Raw genomic sequence first — 18,627 nt, forward strand, 5'->3', positions numbered from 1 at the left:
CCTTGTCCAGTCTTATTTGTTGAATGCAGTGGCAAAATTAGTCTTTGAAAGGAAAAAGTGTCCGGCGTTAACTGATTGGACTATCCACATACTGTCACTCTCGTGATGGTCTGAATAATGTAGTACTAATTCACTAATTTCACCTGCAGGATGGGTGCTATATCGTTGGACTACAAAATGTTAATTAGTTAGTTGACTAGCCTTCAGTTGTGATAAGCTATGCAATTTTCCATCTGAAAGCATTTGAGTAGTTTCATGCTGAATTTCTCTTGTGAAATAAAGATACACTTCTTTCCCTGCTTCACCTCAATCCTTGTACATTGCTAGTACCAAGCTCTGGGGGCCTGTTTCAGTCTGTATAAGGCCTTCTTCAATTTGCATACTTTTGATGGGGATCTTGGAATCTAAAATCCTAGTGGTTGTGCCACCTATACCTCCTCCTTCAGGGTTCCATTCAAAAATGCAAACTTGACATCCATCTAAAAAATAGGCCGACTGTGATGAGTAGCCAAGGCAATGACTATCTGAATGGTCACCATCCGAGTTATGGGGGCAAAGGTCTCGTTGAAGTCAAGTCCTTCTTACTGTGCATAGCCTTTCACCACCATCAATCTTGCTTTGTACTTATCCAAGCTCCCATCTGACTTGAACTTAAGTTTGTACACCCATTTAGTCCCAATGACCTTCCACTTGGTTGGTTTGGGCACTAAATCCCAGGTGTCATTTTTCAAAATGGCATCCATCTCTACCTGCATGCCATTCTAGAATATCCTTCACTTCCTGGAAGAAATGAAACTCCTCAAGCTGAGCCACCATAGCATGGTTCACGGAGGGAGTCTTCATATTGTGTTGACACTGCGGCACTCTAGAACTGCTCTCAGGAATGTTCGTGACCAGTGAGTCTGCTAAGGTCTTCAAATACCATTGAGGCAACTAAGTCACCTTGGGAATTGGTTCTAGAATAGCATGCTCCTCCTCCTCCTCCTCGGGGGTGGCGGTACTAATGGAAATTCAAGAAATTCTTCAGCAGGCTGTGGCTCTGACTCCTCAAAGATCACGTCCCTACTGATAACGATCTGACAAAATATGAAGAGGGGAGAGGAGAAGAGTGGAGATGAGGAGAAAGGGCGCAACTAGAGAGCACACCACAAATGACTAACTATACACTAGATTTAGTTGAAAAGGTAGAATATATACAAACCAATTTAGGGTTAGCGTTAGGGCATCTAACCCTTTCCTTTATAGCACTCTATTGGGTTAATGCTATGCACATATGATCACATGATGGTGCTGTGCACATATGATCACATGATGTTGAGCATGATCTCTCAACACCTTCCCTCAAGATCAACATCATGAAGTAGGGCTTCCCTTAAGATGATGATTCTAGGGAATCGAAGAAGGACTGAACATTACATTCCATCACACCCCTTTAATGGGAATGTCCTTCCTCTGCGTCAAACCAAGAGCTAGTCGGTGTTTCTCGAAAAGCTCTTTACCGAGTGGTTTGGTAAAGATGTCTGCAACATTCTCTTTGCTATCACAATTCTCAGTTTGATGTCACCAAGTAACACTCTTTCTCTGATGAAGTGCTCTCTGACATCAATGTGCTTTGTCCTAGAGTGAGATATTGGATTCTTGGTCAATGCTTGAGCTGATTGATTATCACAGTATATTGTTGTTGGCTTTGACTCATCAAAGTAATATGTTTCTGACAATAGTCTTCTAAGCCATATAGCCTCACATGCACTTATAGTGAGTGCCCTATATTCTACTTCAGTCGAAGACAAAGAAATAGTTGGCTTTTTGTTTGACAACCATGATATAGCACCGTGACCAAGGAAAAATGCATATCCCTGTGTCGATCTCCTGGTCTCATGATCTTCGGCATAGTCACTGTCATCACAATATCCATGCAACCATGGATGACTTCCTCTGTATTGTATCCCAAACTGTCTTGTACCTCTACTGTATCTCAAGACTCTTTTTGCTGCATTCTTGTAAGATTGTTTTGGATTTGCCATAAATTGTGCTAGTGAACTTATTGCATAATAAATATCTGGCCGTCTGATAGTTAGATATATAAGATATCCGATGAGCTGCCTCTAGTACCTTCCATTGACTATAGGCTTTTCTAAATATTTAGTAAGTTTCAAACTCTGTTCCATGGGAGTGGCTGCAATCTTGCAATCTGCCATATGAAACTTCTTCAGGAGACTGTTAACATATTTGAGCTGACTCATGAAGGTGTTGTCTGAATCTCTCCGGAACTAAATATCAAGACAATAGTGCATAAGTCTAAGATCTATCATGTCGAACTCTAAAGATAAGTCTTGTTTTAGCTTTCTAATGAAGCTATCCTTGCTTCCTGTCACAATTAGATCATCTACATACAAAAGCGTGATAGTGATGTCTTCCCCTTGAACTTTGTAGTAGAGTATATGATCTACAGTGGACTTCATGTATCCTAGATCAGCAAAATACTTGTCGATTCTGATGTACCAACTTTTGGGTGCTTGCTTTAAGCCATAGAGACTTTTCTTGAGATGGCAAACCTTGTTCTCCTTTCCTAGTTCAACATAACCTGCTGGTTGTTGCATATAGACTTCCTGAGAAATGCATTCTTGACATCGAGCTGGTACACATTCCATCTGCTCAGTGTCACTAGTGATATCAAGTACCGTATGGAATCCATCTTTACTACTAGAGCATAAATCTCATCATAGTCTTGACCATATTGCTGTGCAAATCCTTTTGCAACTTGTCTGGCTTTGTATCTTTGAATTTCTTGGTGGAAGGTTGCATATTTCCCAAGTATTATTCTTATACAAAGCATCCATGTCTTCATTCATAGCAGTTTGCCATTCTGGCTTGTCTACTACTTCTTCGAAGTACATTGGCTCTTCAGTAGCCATGGTGGTACTCATAAGAGCATACTTGTTGGTTTCAACCTCAATTTCTTTGCCTTTCTGAGCATATGTCAATTTGGTTGATGGTCTGCTTTCCCTAGTAGATCGTCTAAGCCATTGTGGCTCTGCTTGGGGTGTTTCTGGCAATTCTTGCTCTTCTTCATCAACCTTTTCTATAGATGATTGTGAAATCAGTGCATCTATAACGTCTGTAATTGATTTTCATTCTGATTCCTCATCGAAGATTACATCTTTGGAGATAATGACCTTGCGGTTGATGGGATCATACAACTTGTATGCTTTGATTTCTTTACTATAGCCAACCATGATGCATTTAAGTGACTTCGCATCCAATTTCCTATGATGATCATCATGTTATGTGGGCATATGCTATGCAACAAAATATGCAGAGATGCCCAATGTGTGGCTTACGTCTAGTGAATGCTTCATAAGATATCATACCCTGTATCGATTTGGTAGGAAGCCGATTAAGCAAATAGTTTGCAATGGCTATTGCTTCTGCCCAATACTGATTCGGAAGATGCTTTTCACTAAGCAATGCTCTAGCACTATCTATTAAAGTGCCATTCTTCCTTTCAGCTCGTGCATTCTGCTGAGGAGTATCTGCACATGCAAATTGTCTTCGAAGGCCGTGACTTCTGCAAAAGTTCATGAATGCTGAAGACATGTATTCACCTCCTCTGTCTGATCTCGTGACTTTGATCTTTCTACTTGTCTGGTTTTCTACCATGGCTTTGAATTCCTGAAATCTAGAAAACACTTCAGATTTCTCTTTTAGAAAGTAGACCCAACAATATCTGTTGTAGTCATCGATGAAAGTCAAGTAGTAGAGTGAACCATTGATGTTGCGGGTCTGGGCATAACCCCATACATCTGTATGTATCAAGAATTCCTTGTACTCGAGAGATGCTTCGGCCAAAGTTTTTCGCTTTTGTTTGCCGAAGCAACATGCTTCGCAAACTTTTCCAAGAAACTGGAGCTTAGGAATCCTGATTGCCATATTCTGATTCCTGATATCTAACAAGCTCTTGAAATTAGCATGACCATATCTCTTGCGCCATTTTTCGAATAGTGGTATTTGTTGCGGTTGAGCTGACATGGCATGCATATCTGGTATTGTAGCTAGCATTCTCTACAAGTGTCCTTCCTTGACACCTTTTCCTACTAGCTGAAATCTTCTGGATTTGTGTTCCGTCTCTGATAGTGCATTCATCTCTGTCGAAGATGACTCAGTAGTTGTGTTCCATCATTTGACCTACTAACAAGAGGTTCTTGCTGAGCTTCGGAATGTAGAGTACATCTTTCACCAATCCTTTCATACCAGTGAAATTGTTCATAGGGATAACGCATGTCCCTTGAATTGGATTTGGTGTATTATCTACTGTGTAGATGACATTCTTTTCACCTTCTAATGGTTTCAACTCTGTGAACCATTCTTGATGATTTGCCATGTGAGATGATGCACCGATGTCGATGTACCAAGGACCCTCATCTGCTTAGTCGACTTGAAAGGCTAAAATCCTCTTTTGGATTGAATGAGTGTCTAGGTACACTGTATCAATTCGTTGCATTTCCTCGTTTGCAAAAAACTTATTCCCATGTTCATTTGCAAAATGATTGTGACTAGAATGTCCACCATGATGATTTTCTCTTCCGCGCAAATTCCCTCGATTACTGTTGGATTGACCGCCTTGGTCGTACTGCTTCTTGCGGCAATCTCTTTCATAATTTATGATAGTAGTTGCACCGAATGTTTGACATGTTGGCAGATGCATTCCCTTGTCCTTGGAATCTTCCTCGATTGGAATGATTTCCTCTTTGCTAATGCTGATGTTGGTGAGGATGATGCTGATGTTGATTCTGACTTTGTTGTAGAGGATGACCACTTTGCTGGAATGATCTACCTCTTCCTTTGCCTCTACCTCTGCTTCTGTCTGAAGCTATGAATGCCTGATCGTTAGAATGACCTTTGCGTGCATGAATGGCTTGCGTCCTCCATTCTTCACCAAGTAAGACTGAGTGAAGTTCTTCCAGTGTTGGAATTTGCCGTTGGCAATACTCTGGACTAGATTCTCGTATCTCTCTCCTAGTCCATTCAGGATTACTTGAACCATTTCTATTGGATTCATAGTCTCTCCTGCTGCTACTGCGAGTTGATTGTTGTAGTCTTTGATCCTGAGTACGTAAGCATGACCGATTTCGCTACTGTTGCAAAAACTCTAGTTGATCTGATTTCTCAGTGAGAATCCTGGAAGTGTTCTTAGACTCGTAGAGAGTTGCAAACATATCCCATGCTTCTCTTGATGTCTTGACGGTGTTGAGCTTTCTTAGCATGACATCTTGCACATTCTGCTTGATCATATGATATGCATACTTATCTTTCTTATCCCATTCTGCCTATGCTCGGGCAATGGCACAATCTGCTACAGGTGCAAAAAATGTTTTGTAGTTGGAGATCCCGCTGCTGGTGTTGTGGCAACAGGTGGAGTAGAGCTACTGCTAGCTGGATCGTCCAATGGTCTAGGTGTGGATCCATTGACATACTCCCATTTGTCTTGAAGTACAAGAATGGTCTCCATTCAGTATTTCCATGTGCCATAATTGGAGTTGTCTAGCTTAGGAGATGCCTCCAGATTAAGGTTGCTAGTCGTAGACATGGTGCAAGAAATGTACTCAAAGTGTCATGAAAATCACTATATGAATCAACTCCAAAACACTAACTGTGGCAAGTGAAACCTGAACTGTCGGTGAAGGTAGAACTGCAATATATAATTTGATCTGAATTACAAGGCCTTGGGCAAATGATGCTAGGGATAGCCAAGAGGCTTTACAAGGCTGAAATAGTCGAATAGGCTTTAAAATGATGGCATGTGTGTGTGAAATCAAATCATGTGCTATCTACCCAGTGATCAATCGCCAATTTCTCTAAACACTCTGAAGTATGCTCACTAAACTGATGAACGTCAAGTTTCAGGTAATGTGATGATGTGAAACCGCATCTGATTGTAGGGATTGACTCCGAGTAGGAACTAGTCAGGAATTTCGAGCATGGCTTAGATTGGCAGCTTAGGGAAATTCAAAGCGTCCCCTTTATGGCGATCTAGTCTACTCTGATCTAGATCTATATCATTCGTCAATCAATGAAAGAACAACAAATAATTTCTTTTTTTTTGTTCTTTTTATGTGCTAGGTCAAATGCGTCGATGTAAAGGCTGATGTGCTTGTAGGACGTGGATTCGTCCGACGAGGCTCAAAAGTGAGTGATACTTGCGTTGAAATGTGTGTGTGATGTGAGGAGCACGTAGAGCACAAAAAATCGATCATTTTATCTTTTTGTAGCACCCTCAAATTCCTCCTGAATCAAGAGATACGGCTTGATCTAGGTGGAGGGGCAAAAAAGAGTGAAAATGCACAATGATGATGTGGCACTGTGAGACATGCAATCATGATGTGGCACTGTGCTTAGCAAGAGATGTGCCAATGGAGCACTATGTGAGGTGGCACCTGTGTTCACATGAAGTGCCTGTGGAGAGATAAGTGTGCTTGACTAGCACTGTGTGCTAGGTAGGGGGTCAAAGGGCCACATGGCACTGATGAGGTGGCAACTGACTAGAGATAACCAAGGTTGGCCAACCATGTGGTCAGAGGTAACTAGGGTGATGTGGTAGTTGACATGTGGCCAATCACTCACCACTCTTTAAATCCAAGGTCAACTTGAACTAAGGACTTAATCTACCAGTATTGACCGAGGGTTGACAGTACCTGGGTTAGGTTAATCCCTATCTGTCACATGTCCTTTCCTAAGGTGTTGAACCTTGGAAAGGAACTCAACGAAGATGGCGACATCGGTATTGTAGAGGAGAGCTTTGTTAGTGGACATTCCGTCAAGGGCTAAGGCGTCCATTTGTGCGCTAGGAGCCAGGCTATCGAGTCGGATGAAGCGACACTGGTGCTCGTTGTTGGAGGAGCTGCGACTAAGGCCATCCCGCCTTTGGAGCAGAACGCCTTCAGCATGTTGAGTAGATGCTGTTAGCCTGTTGTGATTGTGTAGGAGGGCACTGTGGACTGGTGGATGAAGCTAGCGTTGGTCCTAGGAGCCAGCAATAGCTGCTAGCTATTGTTGAGGAGACACTGCCTTAATCGCTTATCAGCTGTAGTGTAGCCTACGGTGGCCAGTTTTGCAAGAGCTCTTTGGAAGCTTAGAGCAGGAGCAGGAGCGCGGAGGCTAGCGTGGTCACGTCTGTTGTTTGAGAAGGAGCTGCCCGTTCGTAGTCCGTTGAGAGGCTGTTGGAGTCGACTGGTGGAGGGACGAGTCGTTGCTGCAAAGCATTGATAGAGCTTATGGCTCGCTGCCTAGTAGGTCACTGCAGCCATGAAGATAGAGCCAACCAAGCCGAGGAGTGTTGATGCTACCTTCGTCTGTAATTTCCAATGGCAGAAGTTGGCTGTGGAGCTTTGACATGTTATTGATGCCCGTGATGGGAGCTGCTTAGCTTGTTGCTAGAGGCTGTGAGATGGCTTAGAGGTCTTTGGATTGAGTATGGGCAGCTTGGAGCTACTCACAAAAAGCTGGTCAAACCTTATATAGAACCTTTCTCTTGTTGCAAGACTCTCTCTCTCTTGAAAATCTCTCTCGTACGAAAATATCTCGAATGAATGAATGAAGTTTTATCTCACCAGAAGAGAAGAAAGCACTCAACAATCTCACAATCTTTCTCACAAAAAACTCTCATAATACTATGAAACAGAATACTAAGAACACTCCCTATCTGTCTCTCAAATGAATGGAATTTCTCAAATGAATTGGACGAAAATTTTCCCTCACCAAAGAGAAGATATGAACTCTCAATCACTTGAGAACTCTCAATCACTTGAGAACTCTCAATTGCTCAATCTCTCAATCTCTCGATCTCTCTATCTCTCTCACTCTCTCAAGAATTGTAATGCCTCAGCGGAAGGCAAGGGCGCTCTGATACCATGACAAAATATGAAGAGGGGAGAGGAGAAGAGTGGAGATGAGGAGAGAGGGCACAGCTAGAGAGCACACCACAAATGACTAACTATATACTAGATTTAGTTCAAAATGTAGAATATATACAAACCCATTTAGGATTAAGGTTAGGACATCTAACCCTTTCCCTTATAGCACTCTATTGGATTAGTGCTATGCACATATGATGTTGAGCGTGATCTCTCAACATGATCTTCTTCAAAAAGGCAATAGGCGTTGGATTCTTCATTGTATCTCACAAAGATACATTTCGACTATGGGAATCAAGCTTCGTCCGCTCATCTTTATACACATGAACAAATGCATTAGAACCGAAAACCCGTAAATGAGATATCGTGGGCTTCTTACCATAGTAAGCTTCATATGGAGTCTTGTCATTAACAGCCTTGGTCTTGTTTCTGTTGAGAATGTAACGGCAATATTCACGGCAAGCTTTCAAGAGATTCCTCCTCGCAACATTGTCAAACCTGTCTCTGTGACGGTCTTGTGCTTCCTCTCAACAACTCCGTTCTACTGAGATGTGCGAGCTGTAGTGAGCTGTCTCTTGATCACATGCTTCTTGCAAAATCCATTGAACTCGATAGAAGTGAACTCTCCCCCTCTATCAGTACGGAAGGCTTTGATTGCCTCCCCACTCTCCTTCTCTACCCGGATCTTCCAGTCTTTGAATTTCTCATAAGCTTGAGACTTCTTGGCCAAGCAGAATACCCACGTCATGCAACTAAAATCACGGAACTCTTAAAACTGCGAGGTAGCTTGTGTAATGTCAACAATGCTAGATGACTTAAGTCTACCTTCTAACCAACTACCGCGAGTTGTTCCCTTACCATCTTGACTTTTGTCAGATAGTCATGAACATTGTCCACCTCATTCATGTTCAGATTGTACAGTTGATGTTGAAGAAGCAAAATATGAGATGTATCGTCTGTTTCATACAAATCCTTCAGAATAGCCCATGTCTCTACAAACAACTCAGCCATCTGGATGTGCGAAAGAACAGAGTCCGCCGTGGTCCCAAAATGATTAATGCTAGGGAGTGGGCATCTCTGTCTTCCCAATTCTCAAGCTCCTCTCCATCTACTGGAATGAGAATCTTCCCCTTGCTGTCTAGCATATCTTTCGGCTTTGCCTCCACCCCCGTTGTCAACTTCCACAACCTCCGAGCCACTAAATGACTTCGGATTTTCACCTTCCAGATCGGGTAGTTCAACCCATCTAGTTTCCCCAACTCTCTGAAGTTCAAGATGGTGAATGAGAGAAATCTGGAGGAAGAAGGAAGAGAAGGGGCTGAAGAGGCAACAGTAGAATCCTTGTCCTCCATCCTTGCTGTAATAGCGAACAAGAAACTGAAAAATGAATTTGCAGTAGAGAACCTGACCACGCAGCAAACCTGAGTGTTGATTGGAGTCACCTTCTTGCTAAGGTACTCCGTTCTAGACCTGGAAATCCTGCTCTGATACCATGTTGGAAATAGACGATAGAATCACTCACACCTCACACTCCCGATTGCAGCTCAAACAACACTCAATGAGAGAGAGACTCAATGAGATGGAGAGAGAGAGAGAGAGAGAGAGAGAGAGAGCGCACAAAAACTCTAATATATTCTTCCACAACAGTTGGCTGACAAAAACTCAAGAGATCAGCGTACAAAACAGCCAACAGATGCTGTCCCAAATCCTGAGTCTACTCCTCTCCCTGCGCACTTGCCTGAGCAAGGCTTGTCTGTGTAGGTGATGAGAAGTGAGGGAGGAGTGGAGGGCCTTTTATAGGAGGGCCTGGTGCCCTCAAACTGGCCGACTAGGCCAGTTGGCTGCAGCCTACTACACCGACCCCTAAAGGGGCCAAAATGGCCGCCCCTAGGTCCAGCCTCCTGGCCTATATAAGGCCCCATATGATGGGGCTTTGTGCTGCTGCTGACTGGTCCTGGTACGGCTCTGTATGCCCTCGCATGATGCTGGCGCAATCTTCCACACAGGCTGCTGGCGCAGTCCTCCACACAGCCAGGTACCCTCAGCCCCTTTTTCCCCCTACAGTCTCCTGCCCCCTTGTCCCCTCCAATCGGGGCATTTCTGATTTCCAAAGTTCAAATTGATTGATGCAAAATGTAATTTTTTCCGCCAGCAAAGTTGTTCTCCTTTTACCTATGCAAAATGTCCCACTTTTTCCACCCAGAACGGACCCTTGTTTCAAGCTCAGGATATCTACCCTGACCATAGGCAGAAATGCTACCTTCCGTGATACAAACAGTTTGCTTGCCTTGGAAAATAGCATTAGGAAGTAATAGAAGCCTGCTCGTGACATGCATGTAAGATTTCTGGAAAACATGTTTTAACGTAATTTAAATGCCATGTACACCTCTCAGGAAGTAACACACTTACTCTGTCCATAGCAAAGCTGACTATGCTCCTCTATCCATAAACATTGAGCAATGGATTATTTGCGTCTTCCTGTCATAGTCCTTTTCATGAGACTGTTTATGATATGTTTAGTCTTCCCATTCGGATCACAGCCATACCTTTTCATATCCCTGTAAAGATCAAAGGCTTCTACTTGTTGGCCATCCTTGAAGAGGCTGGCTATAAGAGAGTTGAAAATCACTACATCAGGTTGAGCTCCCTTCGCCTTTAGTTCTTTTAATAAACTAAATGCTTTGTCAAACTTTCTAGCTTTGCCTAATCCATCAATCATGATGCCATACATGACCACATCTTTTGAATACCTTCTTTTACCTTCTTCAAATATTGGCATGGCCTTCTCTACCTGACCTGCATTGACCATAGCTTTCAAGATAGTCCCATAGGCTACCCCATCTGGTTCACAACCTTTTTTCTTCATGTCCTTGAAAAGCTCGAAGGCATCCTTAACACTTCCTGCTTGACCTATGGTCTGAATCAAGGTGCTATAAGTAACAACAGATGGAGAAATCTGTGCTTTACTCATCTCCTTGAAAATTTGCTTGGAGCTTTTCAGATCCATTGCTTTGCCAAAAATTCTTAACATCAGATTGTAGGTTCCAACATCGGGTGGACAGCACTGCTTCATGTCCTGAAACAATTGGTATGCTTTCTTCAGATTCCCCTGCTCAGCAAATTTCTCAATAAGCTCATGGTATGCTACAATATGGGGTCCGCAATTATCTTTTTCCATGGCATCAAAGGCACGCCTGACATAGTCTGGCTTATCTGCCTGTTTAAGGCAATCAACGACTGCCAGGTAGGTGGCCCTACTGGGTCTCAAACCTGTTGCTTTCATCTCTTGCAAGAGCACCCAAGCATTCTTACACCTTCCTGCCTTGCTAAGATTCAAAGTGATGGCATTGTAAACGAACTCATCTGGGCAACCACCTGCAGCTTTGAGTTTCTTGAAAAGGTCATAGGCTTCATCCAACTTCCCCACCCTGCCCAGGCCATCAATGAGGTTAGAGTAGGTGTAATTATTAGGTTCCTGTCCAGCTGCCATCATGAGGTCAAGCAGCCTCAAGGCCACCTCAATGCTCCCCACCTGAACCAGGACCCCAATAAGAGTATTGTAAGTCGTCACATTAGGGGCAGATCCCTTGTCTTCCATCTCTTTCAGAACTGAGCATAACAACTGCGGATTGCCATCCTTTGCAAGCGCCTTGACTAGAGAGTTGTAAGTGTTCAAAGAGGGCTGCTCCCCCCTCTCTTTCATCCTTTCAAACAATGCAAATGCATCAGCCGACTTTCCTACTCTCCACAAGCCATCAAGTAACACGTTACATGTGTATAAGTTAGGAAAAAAGCCACTATTAAGCATTTTATCATACATTTCATAGGCTTGTTCTTGGCATCCTGCCTTCATCAGTACATCAATTATAATGTTATAGGCTTGTGCATCAGGCGTGCATTGATATTTTCCCATACCAAGAAATGTTGATAGCGCTGTCTCAGGCATCCCTGAGTTGGCATAGGTTCTCGCAAGTGCTGTAAAAATGTTAGGAACCATCTTAATCTGATCCCTAACCATATCTTCCATCACCAAATCTATAGTTCGGAACTGTTTAGCTTCTCCAAGGATCTCCAGCAGTTTGCTGTAAGTAAATCCGTTATGCTGATATCCTTCCTGCTCTTTCACCCACTTGAAAAAGCCCAACGAGACATTTGCGTCTCTCAGCCGTTTCAACACACCCACGACATGATAAGGATTTAGCCTCTCGCTCAACTTGCTGAGATCATTAACAATCTCCGGGCCCCAGTTCCGATTAATAAGTATATTTGTAACCCTATCGACAACCTCTTGCAAACGGGTACGCGAAGCACTTTGCTGCTCCCGAGTGTCAAGATTAACATCAAGACCTGCCAAAGTCCCTCTAACACCACTGGCATAGCTTTTACAATCAGAAAGTCGGGTAGGCAAGGGCGGCCAAGCATCTTCTTCCAACCTAGCTACCTGTCCCGTGTCGTTATCGTGATCATCTATTCGAAACTGAGGGAGTGATGAGAACTCTCTGCGCTCTATATACCAGACAAAGGCCAACCGTTCTCGAGCCAGTCGGTACAGCATCTTACAGACCATACATGAAGGATATCCACGTAATGTCGTGCCCAATCAATCTCGTCCGTATGCCAAATGGGCAATCTGCAGCTTCTCCTGACCAGACACCTCTGACCCGAAAAATCCCAGAAAAATACATGTGCTACATGTTCTTGCAAAAGGCCAGTGCACGGAAAACTAGTATGACGCCGGATTGAACGGTACTTCTACGAGATTCACAACTGCTGCCTGCCGATCCTCCTTCTGACGCAAATGAGTCGGCTGATGTCTGTCATTCCATCCATCCCTGCAACCTCAAAGCCCTTATCACAAAAGGAAATCGCCCATTTCTCAATTTGAATCACAAAGATGAGCATGCTTTACTGGTTTGCTGGTTTGTCCTCGGGTGCGAGTACCCATGCGACTCCTGAAAAGGAAAACTACATTGCCAATACCACTCACTACATAGTGTGTTGGAGGTACTCCAAGAAGTATTGGTGATGCTTTCTATGTTCCATCTATGGCACAAAATCTTGGTCAAATGATGAAGGATGATATGGAAGTTGTTTTCACTTGACAATCTCACTACTATGAGGACCTAAAGGTGCCAAGATTGGTAGAATGTTCATGGTTTCATTAGTAGTTCCATGGAAAGAGCTCCTATTGTCAAATATGGCACAAGGTCTTCTATAGTTTTATTTTCTGTTGCATGGAAAAGCATCATAGGCATACATTTCCAACATCATGGTCTAGGAGCTTGGATGTATCTAGACCATTCATTCATGCATATGGGGTTTGCTTCTACCTGATCAATAAGTAAAGCATTATACTATATCACCTTCATCGATGATCAACTTCTAGAAACAAAAAACTAATGCACTCAATTATTCAAGGATATATAAGCGGTAATTGGGAAATAGAATCGCAAGTTCATCAAAGTACTCAATTGTGATAATGATGCAAGTGAATACCAATCATATGAGTTCAATGCATTCTATGGACATTTTGGGATTAAGAGATAGTTCACATGCAATACACACCAAAGGAAAAAAGGAAAATATTGTCATTGTAGAACCAACACGGTGCATCCCAGATGAAAGGAATATTCCAAGCCCATATTCGTAAAAGCTTGTAAAGCATCAATCTACTTGATGAATAGAAGTCCCACTACCATATTGCAGAATATAGCACCAAAAGGGGCATTCATAGGAATAAAGCCCTCAGTTAATCATTTGAGCTCTGTAGCTAATGCACATGTTCTAAATGAAATCGGGAAAAAGCTAGATGTTACATCCACGAAATGCGTCTTCATAAGATATTTAGAAGAATCCAAGGCATATAGATTGTATGGTCTAGTTAAAAGATGACATTATTGATGAAACTTCTTCACACTTTGATTAGCCCTGCAACAATCTCTATATCTACTTTATCATCAAATATAGTGATTCAAAGAATAACCTTTCCAGCACCATCAGGCATTTGCTTAATCTCCATAATAATGACTACACAAAGGCAATCTAAAAGTGCAAGAATTTGTTGATATTGCAACTACTGATAAACCAAAAAGTTCCATTAAAAATGTTGGAAGATCTTCCCATGAGACAAGGAAAAGCTAGAAATATTGACTTACAGAACTAAGTTTGACTCAATGGCAATAGCTATGGGAAATTGTCCTTATTGTTCTTTATGTGGATGATTTTTTCATCGTGGGATCCAATGGCAAGCTCATTTCAAAACTCCAAAGTCATTCATATCAATTAGTATGAAAGATATGGCAAACCTCCACTATTTCTTAGCATAGGAATTTGAAGAGATACAAATGATGATTATGTTAACACAAGGCAAGTACACACAAAAAGTCCTTAAGTAATTATCCATATATGATTACAAACCCTTTCCTACTCCCATGGAAACGAATGCTTAGATACAAATCACCAACAATATTGACAATTTATTTGAAGTGCGATTTATCTAACCATCACTAAGCCAAACGTTTCATATTCAGTTGGCATTCTAAGTCTATATATGCAAATCCTCATCTAATCTAACCAAAAGAGTTCCTAGACATCTTCATGCTACATGGGATTATGGACACAGACATGATAGATCCATAGACTTAGACCTTTATGGTTTTATTGTTGAACATTGGGCTAATAGTGTGAGTAGGGAAAGGTGTACTAGTGGTGTCTTCTTCAATCTTGGCCCAATAACCTTAGCATGGCAAAGTAAGAAGCATCCAATAGTAGCTTTATCATATACTGAAGCCGGATACAAAGGATCTACAAATGGAGCTTGTGAAGCAATACCGTTTAGAATATTACTCTCAAAACCTAAGATTTTATCACAAGTGGTCCTACTACAATCTATTCTAACAACAAGGCTTACTGGTGAGATTGATCTTGTTGATGATCCAATCAAAAAACAAGTTGCAAATGTCTTCACCAAACCACTCTATCTTGACAAATTCAGATACTTCTGATAATATCTTGGTCTTATTTAGAATCAACTACAACTTAAGAAGGGGAAGCAATGGTTAAGCTGCATAGGGTTGTACATACTCTTTTCATTGTACTCTCAGCACTTTTTGGCACTCTATGCATATTTTTTTATTTTCATTTCTATTACATTGTTGCAATAAAACAACTTTCACAATTTTCAAAAGTTGCTTTTATGAAGTACCCTCCCCTTATCTAATGCAATTATTTAATAGGGGGTATTGAGAAGTTGGATTGCACAAAAAAGTATTTGAGAACCTTGTGATGGTTAGTCTTAGCCTTGATCTTTGTCCCATATAGATAGTTTATGTCCCATATCAACATATGGGCTCAAATTATAATGCCAAATTATGAAAACATCATAAACACAGATGGTGACACCTATAGCAGAGCTACTGGAATTCTTCTTGGAAGTTTTTTTCCCAAAATCCGACAACGCCACATCTCGCCTCACAAAAATACATTTGTGTATGGTGTAAGGTAAAGGCATGGTGTAAGGTAAAGGCACGAGGGACATCAACTTCAAAAGTTTCCCTACACTTCAGTACTTCCTCCTTTCCATGAGGCAAGAGGTTAGAATGGATGCACACTAGGGTGTCCATTTAAAGCAACCCCATAGAATGTCCAAGTGAGGAGTCTATACCCCTATGTCACAACCCAAAATTATTAACTTCAAAGGCATCCAAAAAATTACAACAACATTCTTATTTAAAAATCAATCATTTAAGAACATTAAAAATTATCAACTTCAAAGGCATCCTAAAAATTACAACAACGTTCTTCATTAAAAATCAATCATTTAAGAACATTAAGTCAAAAGAAATTGTAAAACAACATTAACTTAAAATCTCTTCTGCATCTTTTTTGTCAAAGACCTCCTTGCAAAGGTCGATGGCACTCTTGCTCCCATTGATGTCAAACTGATGGAGTAGATGAAAAGGGGTCTCTAGGGACTCCCCTTCTCACTCATGTTGCCTGCATCTCCTTCTCCACAATTCTTAAACTTGTAGAAACACGACCTCTATAAGTGTTGCTTGCTCAAAATCATGTATTTCTTCCCAAGTCTTGAAGATTGACCCCTTTAGAAACTCAACGAGTGCTAAATCTGTACATTAGTGAATCCCTTCAACTTTGAAGCCTAAATCAATATTTACACTCCCAATGTATTCTCGAATTTACTTCAAGGTCCATTTATCTATAACCTCAAGACATTGTATTTCACCATTTGGCATATGTATGTCCACCTTTGTTGTGTCCACTACATCACATTCCTTATAATCCATACGAATCCATATGTATCTCCACCTTTGTTGTGTGCTGCATCACAATCCATGTACCATGATTAGTTTTCCAATGCTTATAAATATGTCTCATGTAATAGATGCTACAAACTACTTGATGCCTTTTGGAAACCTTCTTTGACGTCCCATGTTGGGTATATGAGATTGTCAAGAAATTCCTCTACTATCCTTGCATACCCACATGGTCTTTGTTCTATGGATGACGACTAATTTAAATAAGTAAATAAATACATTGGAGCGTATAAACCAACTCAACACCCACATATTTTGAACCAAAAGTAAACTTCATCAATGAATGAATATCAAATCTCATCTTCATGCTACATACATCTATAGAGAATGGATCAAGAAGAGGCCCTTCTAGACTATCAAACTTAAGAAGAGGAAGTAGATGGAGGCTTCCATATGCACCTTCTCTTTCACATACGTGGTAGCATGCGTTATAAGGGGAAAAAACTAGACTTTGTTAAGGAGGCATGACTCCACCTTGAAAACTCCTCAAAGTTTGAATGGAAAGCTTGAAATGTTCCCCGTGAGACTCTCCAAGGCTTGGGTTTTGATTTGGATAGACAAAACTATATCTGCACAGTCTCTCTCTCTCTCTCTCTCTCTCTCTCTCTCTCTCTCTCTCTCTCCCTCCTACTTTCTCATTCTCAATATGGATGCCTCTTTGAATGTATATAACCATGAACAAATGAAGTGGTCATAATGCAAAAATGATAATGCAAATCATATATACAATTTGAGGAAAGAAAGCTCAATTTGTAAGATACAAACTCATATCTTGAGCCATTTATACGTGCTACAAAACCCAACAATGCGACCCTTCCAATGCTTTTCTTTCTTTGCTTTTTCCTTTTTTGAAACCTTGAGTGGGCCTATTGTAGAAAGCTGCATTGTTATCTAGGACATTAGTCTAAACTCTTGAGAAGTCCAAACACCATTGTCATCCTTTCCTAAAATGTGACCTACACAAGATTGAAGAGATAGGTTTGGTCTAGGAAAGGGGAGTGCTTCACCATCATACAAATAATGAGAGCAAAGAGAAAGAGGTTGAGAGGAGTAGGCTAAGAGGAGGAGGAGGCTAAGAAGAGGTTGAGAGGAGCCTAGAGGCTGAGAGGAAGATGATGAGCGAATGGGGACAGTTGAGGGGACTCCTGGGGGTTGGGGGCACTTAGAGAAACTTCAAAATTTTGGAGAGGGAAAAAACTTCATGTGACTTTTGGCCCACCACTAGAGAGGGAGGAGGATAGGGGGACCATCCAAAAGTCAAGGGTGTGAGTAAATGCCCCAGATGGCGGTGGGGGCAAGAGAAGGCAAGTGGTAGAGAGTGGGTACCAAGGGAGGTATCTCCACGAATCAAACGCCAATATGGAATCCTTGATTCTTTTAATGCCCAATCCTTCCCCTTAGTTAGTTTGCTAAATCTGTGGGGGTTAAAGGTCACTGTGCCCTTACCTCGGTTATGTACAATACTCAAACACATATATAAATGAATGAAAAAGAAGATTAGGGTGTTCTGCACCCACAAAAAACTTGTGTGGCTCTCTGCTTCTCTCTCTCCCTCGTCCATTCTGCTTCCGTTGAGAGACATCTCAACTGGTATTAGAGCTCGAGTGATCTAGCTGAGCGTGCGTGAATGCCTAGAAGCTCAGCAGCTTTGTGGGAGGAAGGGGAAGCTCTGTGGGAAGCTTTGCGGGTGACTTTACTTACATCCGAGTGTGCAGAGACCTTGAAGGAACAAGTCACTTTGGTTTTGCGAAGTGGTTTTGAGAGCCTGTTAAGCGTTTTCAAAGAAAAAGTCATTTTTTAAACTTTTCCCTATTCCGTTCGACGACAGAGAGTCCGTATTGACTTGTAGAGGCAACCATTGCCTGCTTTTGGTGTCCATTTCACTTTTGGAGATTCGAAACATCTTCATTCTTAAATTTGGAATCATTTCGTTGGATTTCTGACTCACTGTGTCAATTTCAATGTTTTTCTACCCGAGTGTTAGAACTCAAGTTTGGAGCAACCATTTGTAGATCTATCAATTTCGGTGGACTCAGAAGGTCCTAAAACTTCTATGTTGCTCATCATTTGCACTCCGGTGGAGTTTACAAACAATTCAGTTTCCAAAAACGTTTTTCAGTCCGTGTGTTGGACCTAGTGATTAGGACCACGGTTTCCAAACCGTCTGTCCCATTGTGTTCCGGACGCCTAAAAACCCCTTCTTGTCAGTTCTTGCGTGATTCGGTGGAGTATTTTCAGAGTTATAGATCTTTGTGTATTTGATTTTATCTCTCTGTTATGCATTTTTCATTCTAATGTTTTGAAACCTTAAATTTATGCCACATGGCAGTGGATAAGTGTTGACTCCCATTTCTCACTCATCGGTTGGGATTTTGGAGTTCCAG

At 41.7% G+C, this 18,627-nt stretch overlaps 1 protein-coding gene across 1 annotated transcript; it reads right to left on the reverse strand.

Moving 5' to 3' along the window:
* Positions 1-9,604: 9,604 nt before the first annotated feature.
* Positions 9,605-12,926, reverse strand: LOC147900598 (uncharacterized). The gene has a single exon (XM_087377611.1). It carries the CDS (start codon positions 12,475-12,477, stop codon positions 10,375-10,377), a length of 2,103 nt encoding a protein of 700 aa, XP_087233737.1. The 5' UTR covers positions 12,478-12,926; the 3' UTR covers positions 9,605-10,374.
* Positions 12,927-18,627: the final 5,701 nt, after the last annotated feature.

This window comes from Dipteris shenzhenensis, chromosome 7 (assembly GCF_047967505.1).
Source record: "Dipteris shenzhenensis isolate YYH24624 ecotype China chromosome 7, Dip_SZ_1.0, whole genome shotgun sequence".
NCBI classification, from domain to species: domain Eukaryota; kingdom Viridiplantae; phylum Streptophyta; class Polypodiopsida; order Gleicheniales; family Dipteridaceae; genus Dipteris; species Dipteris shenzhenensis.

Bases quoted from the DNA above. Each gene is read 5' to 3' on its own strand.
- LOC147900598 (XM_087377611.1), bottom strand. From the start codon at position 12,477: ATGGTCTGTAAGATGCTGTACCGACTGGCTCGAGAACGGTTGGCCTTT.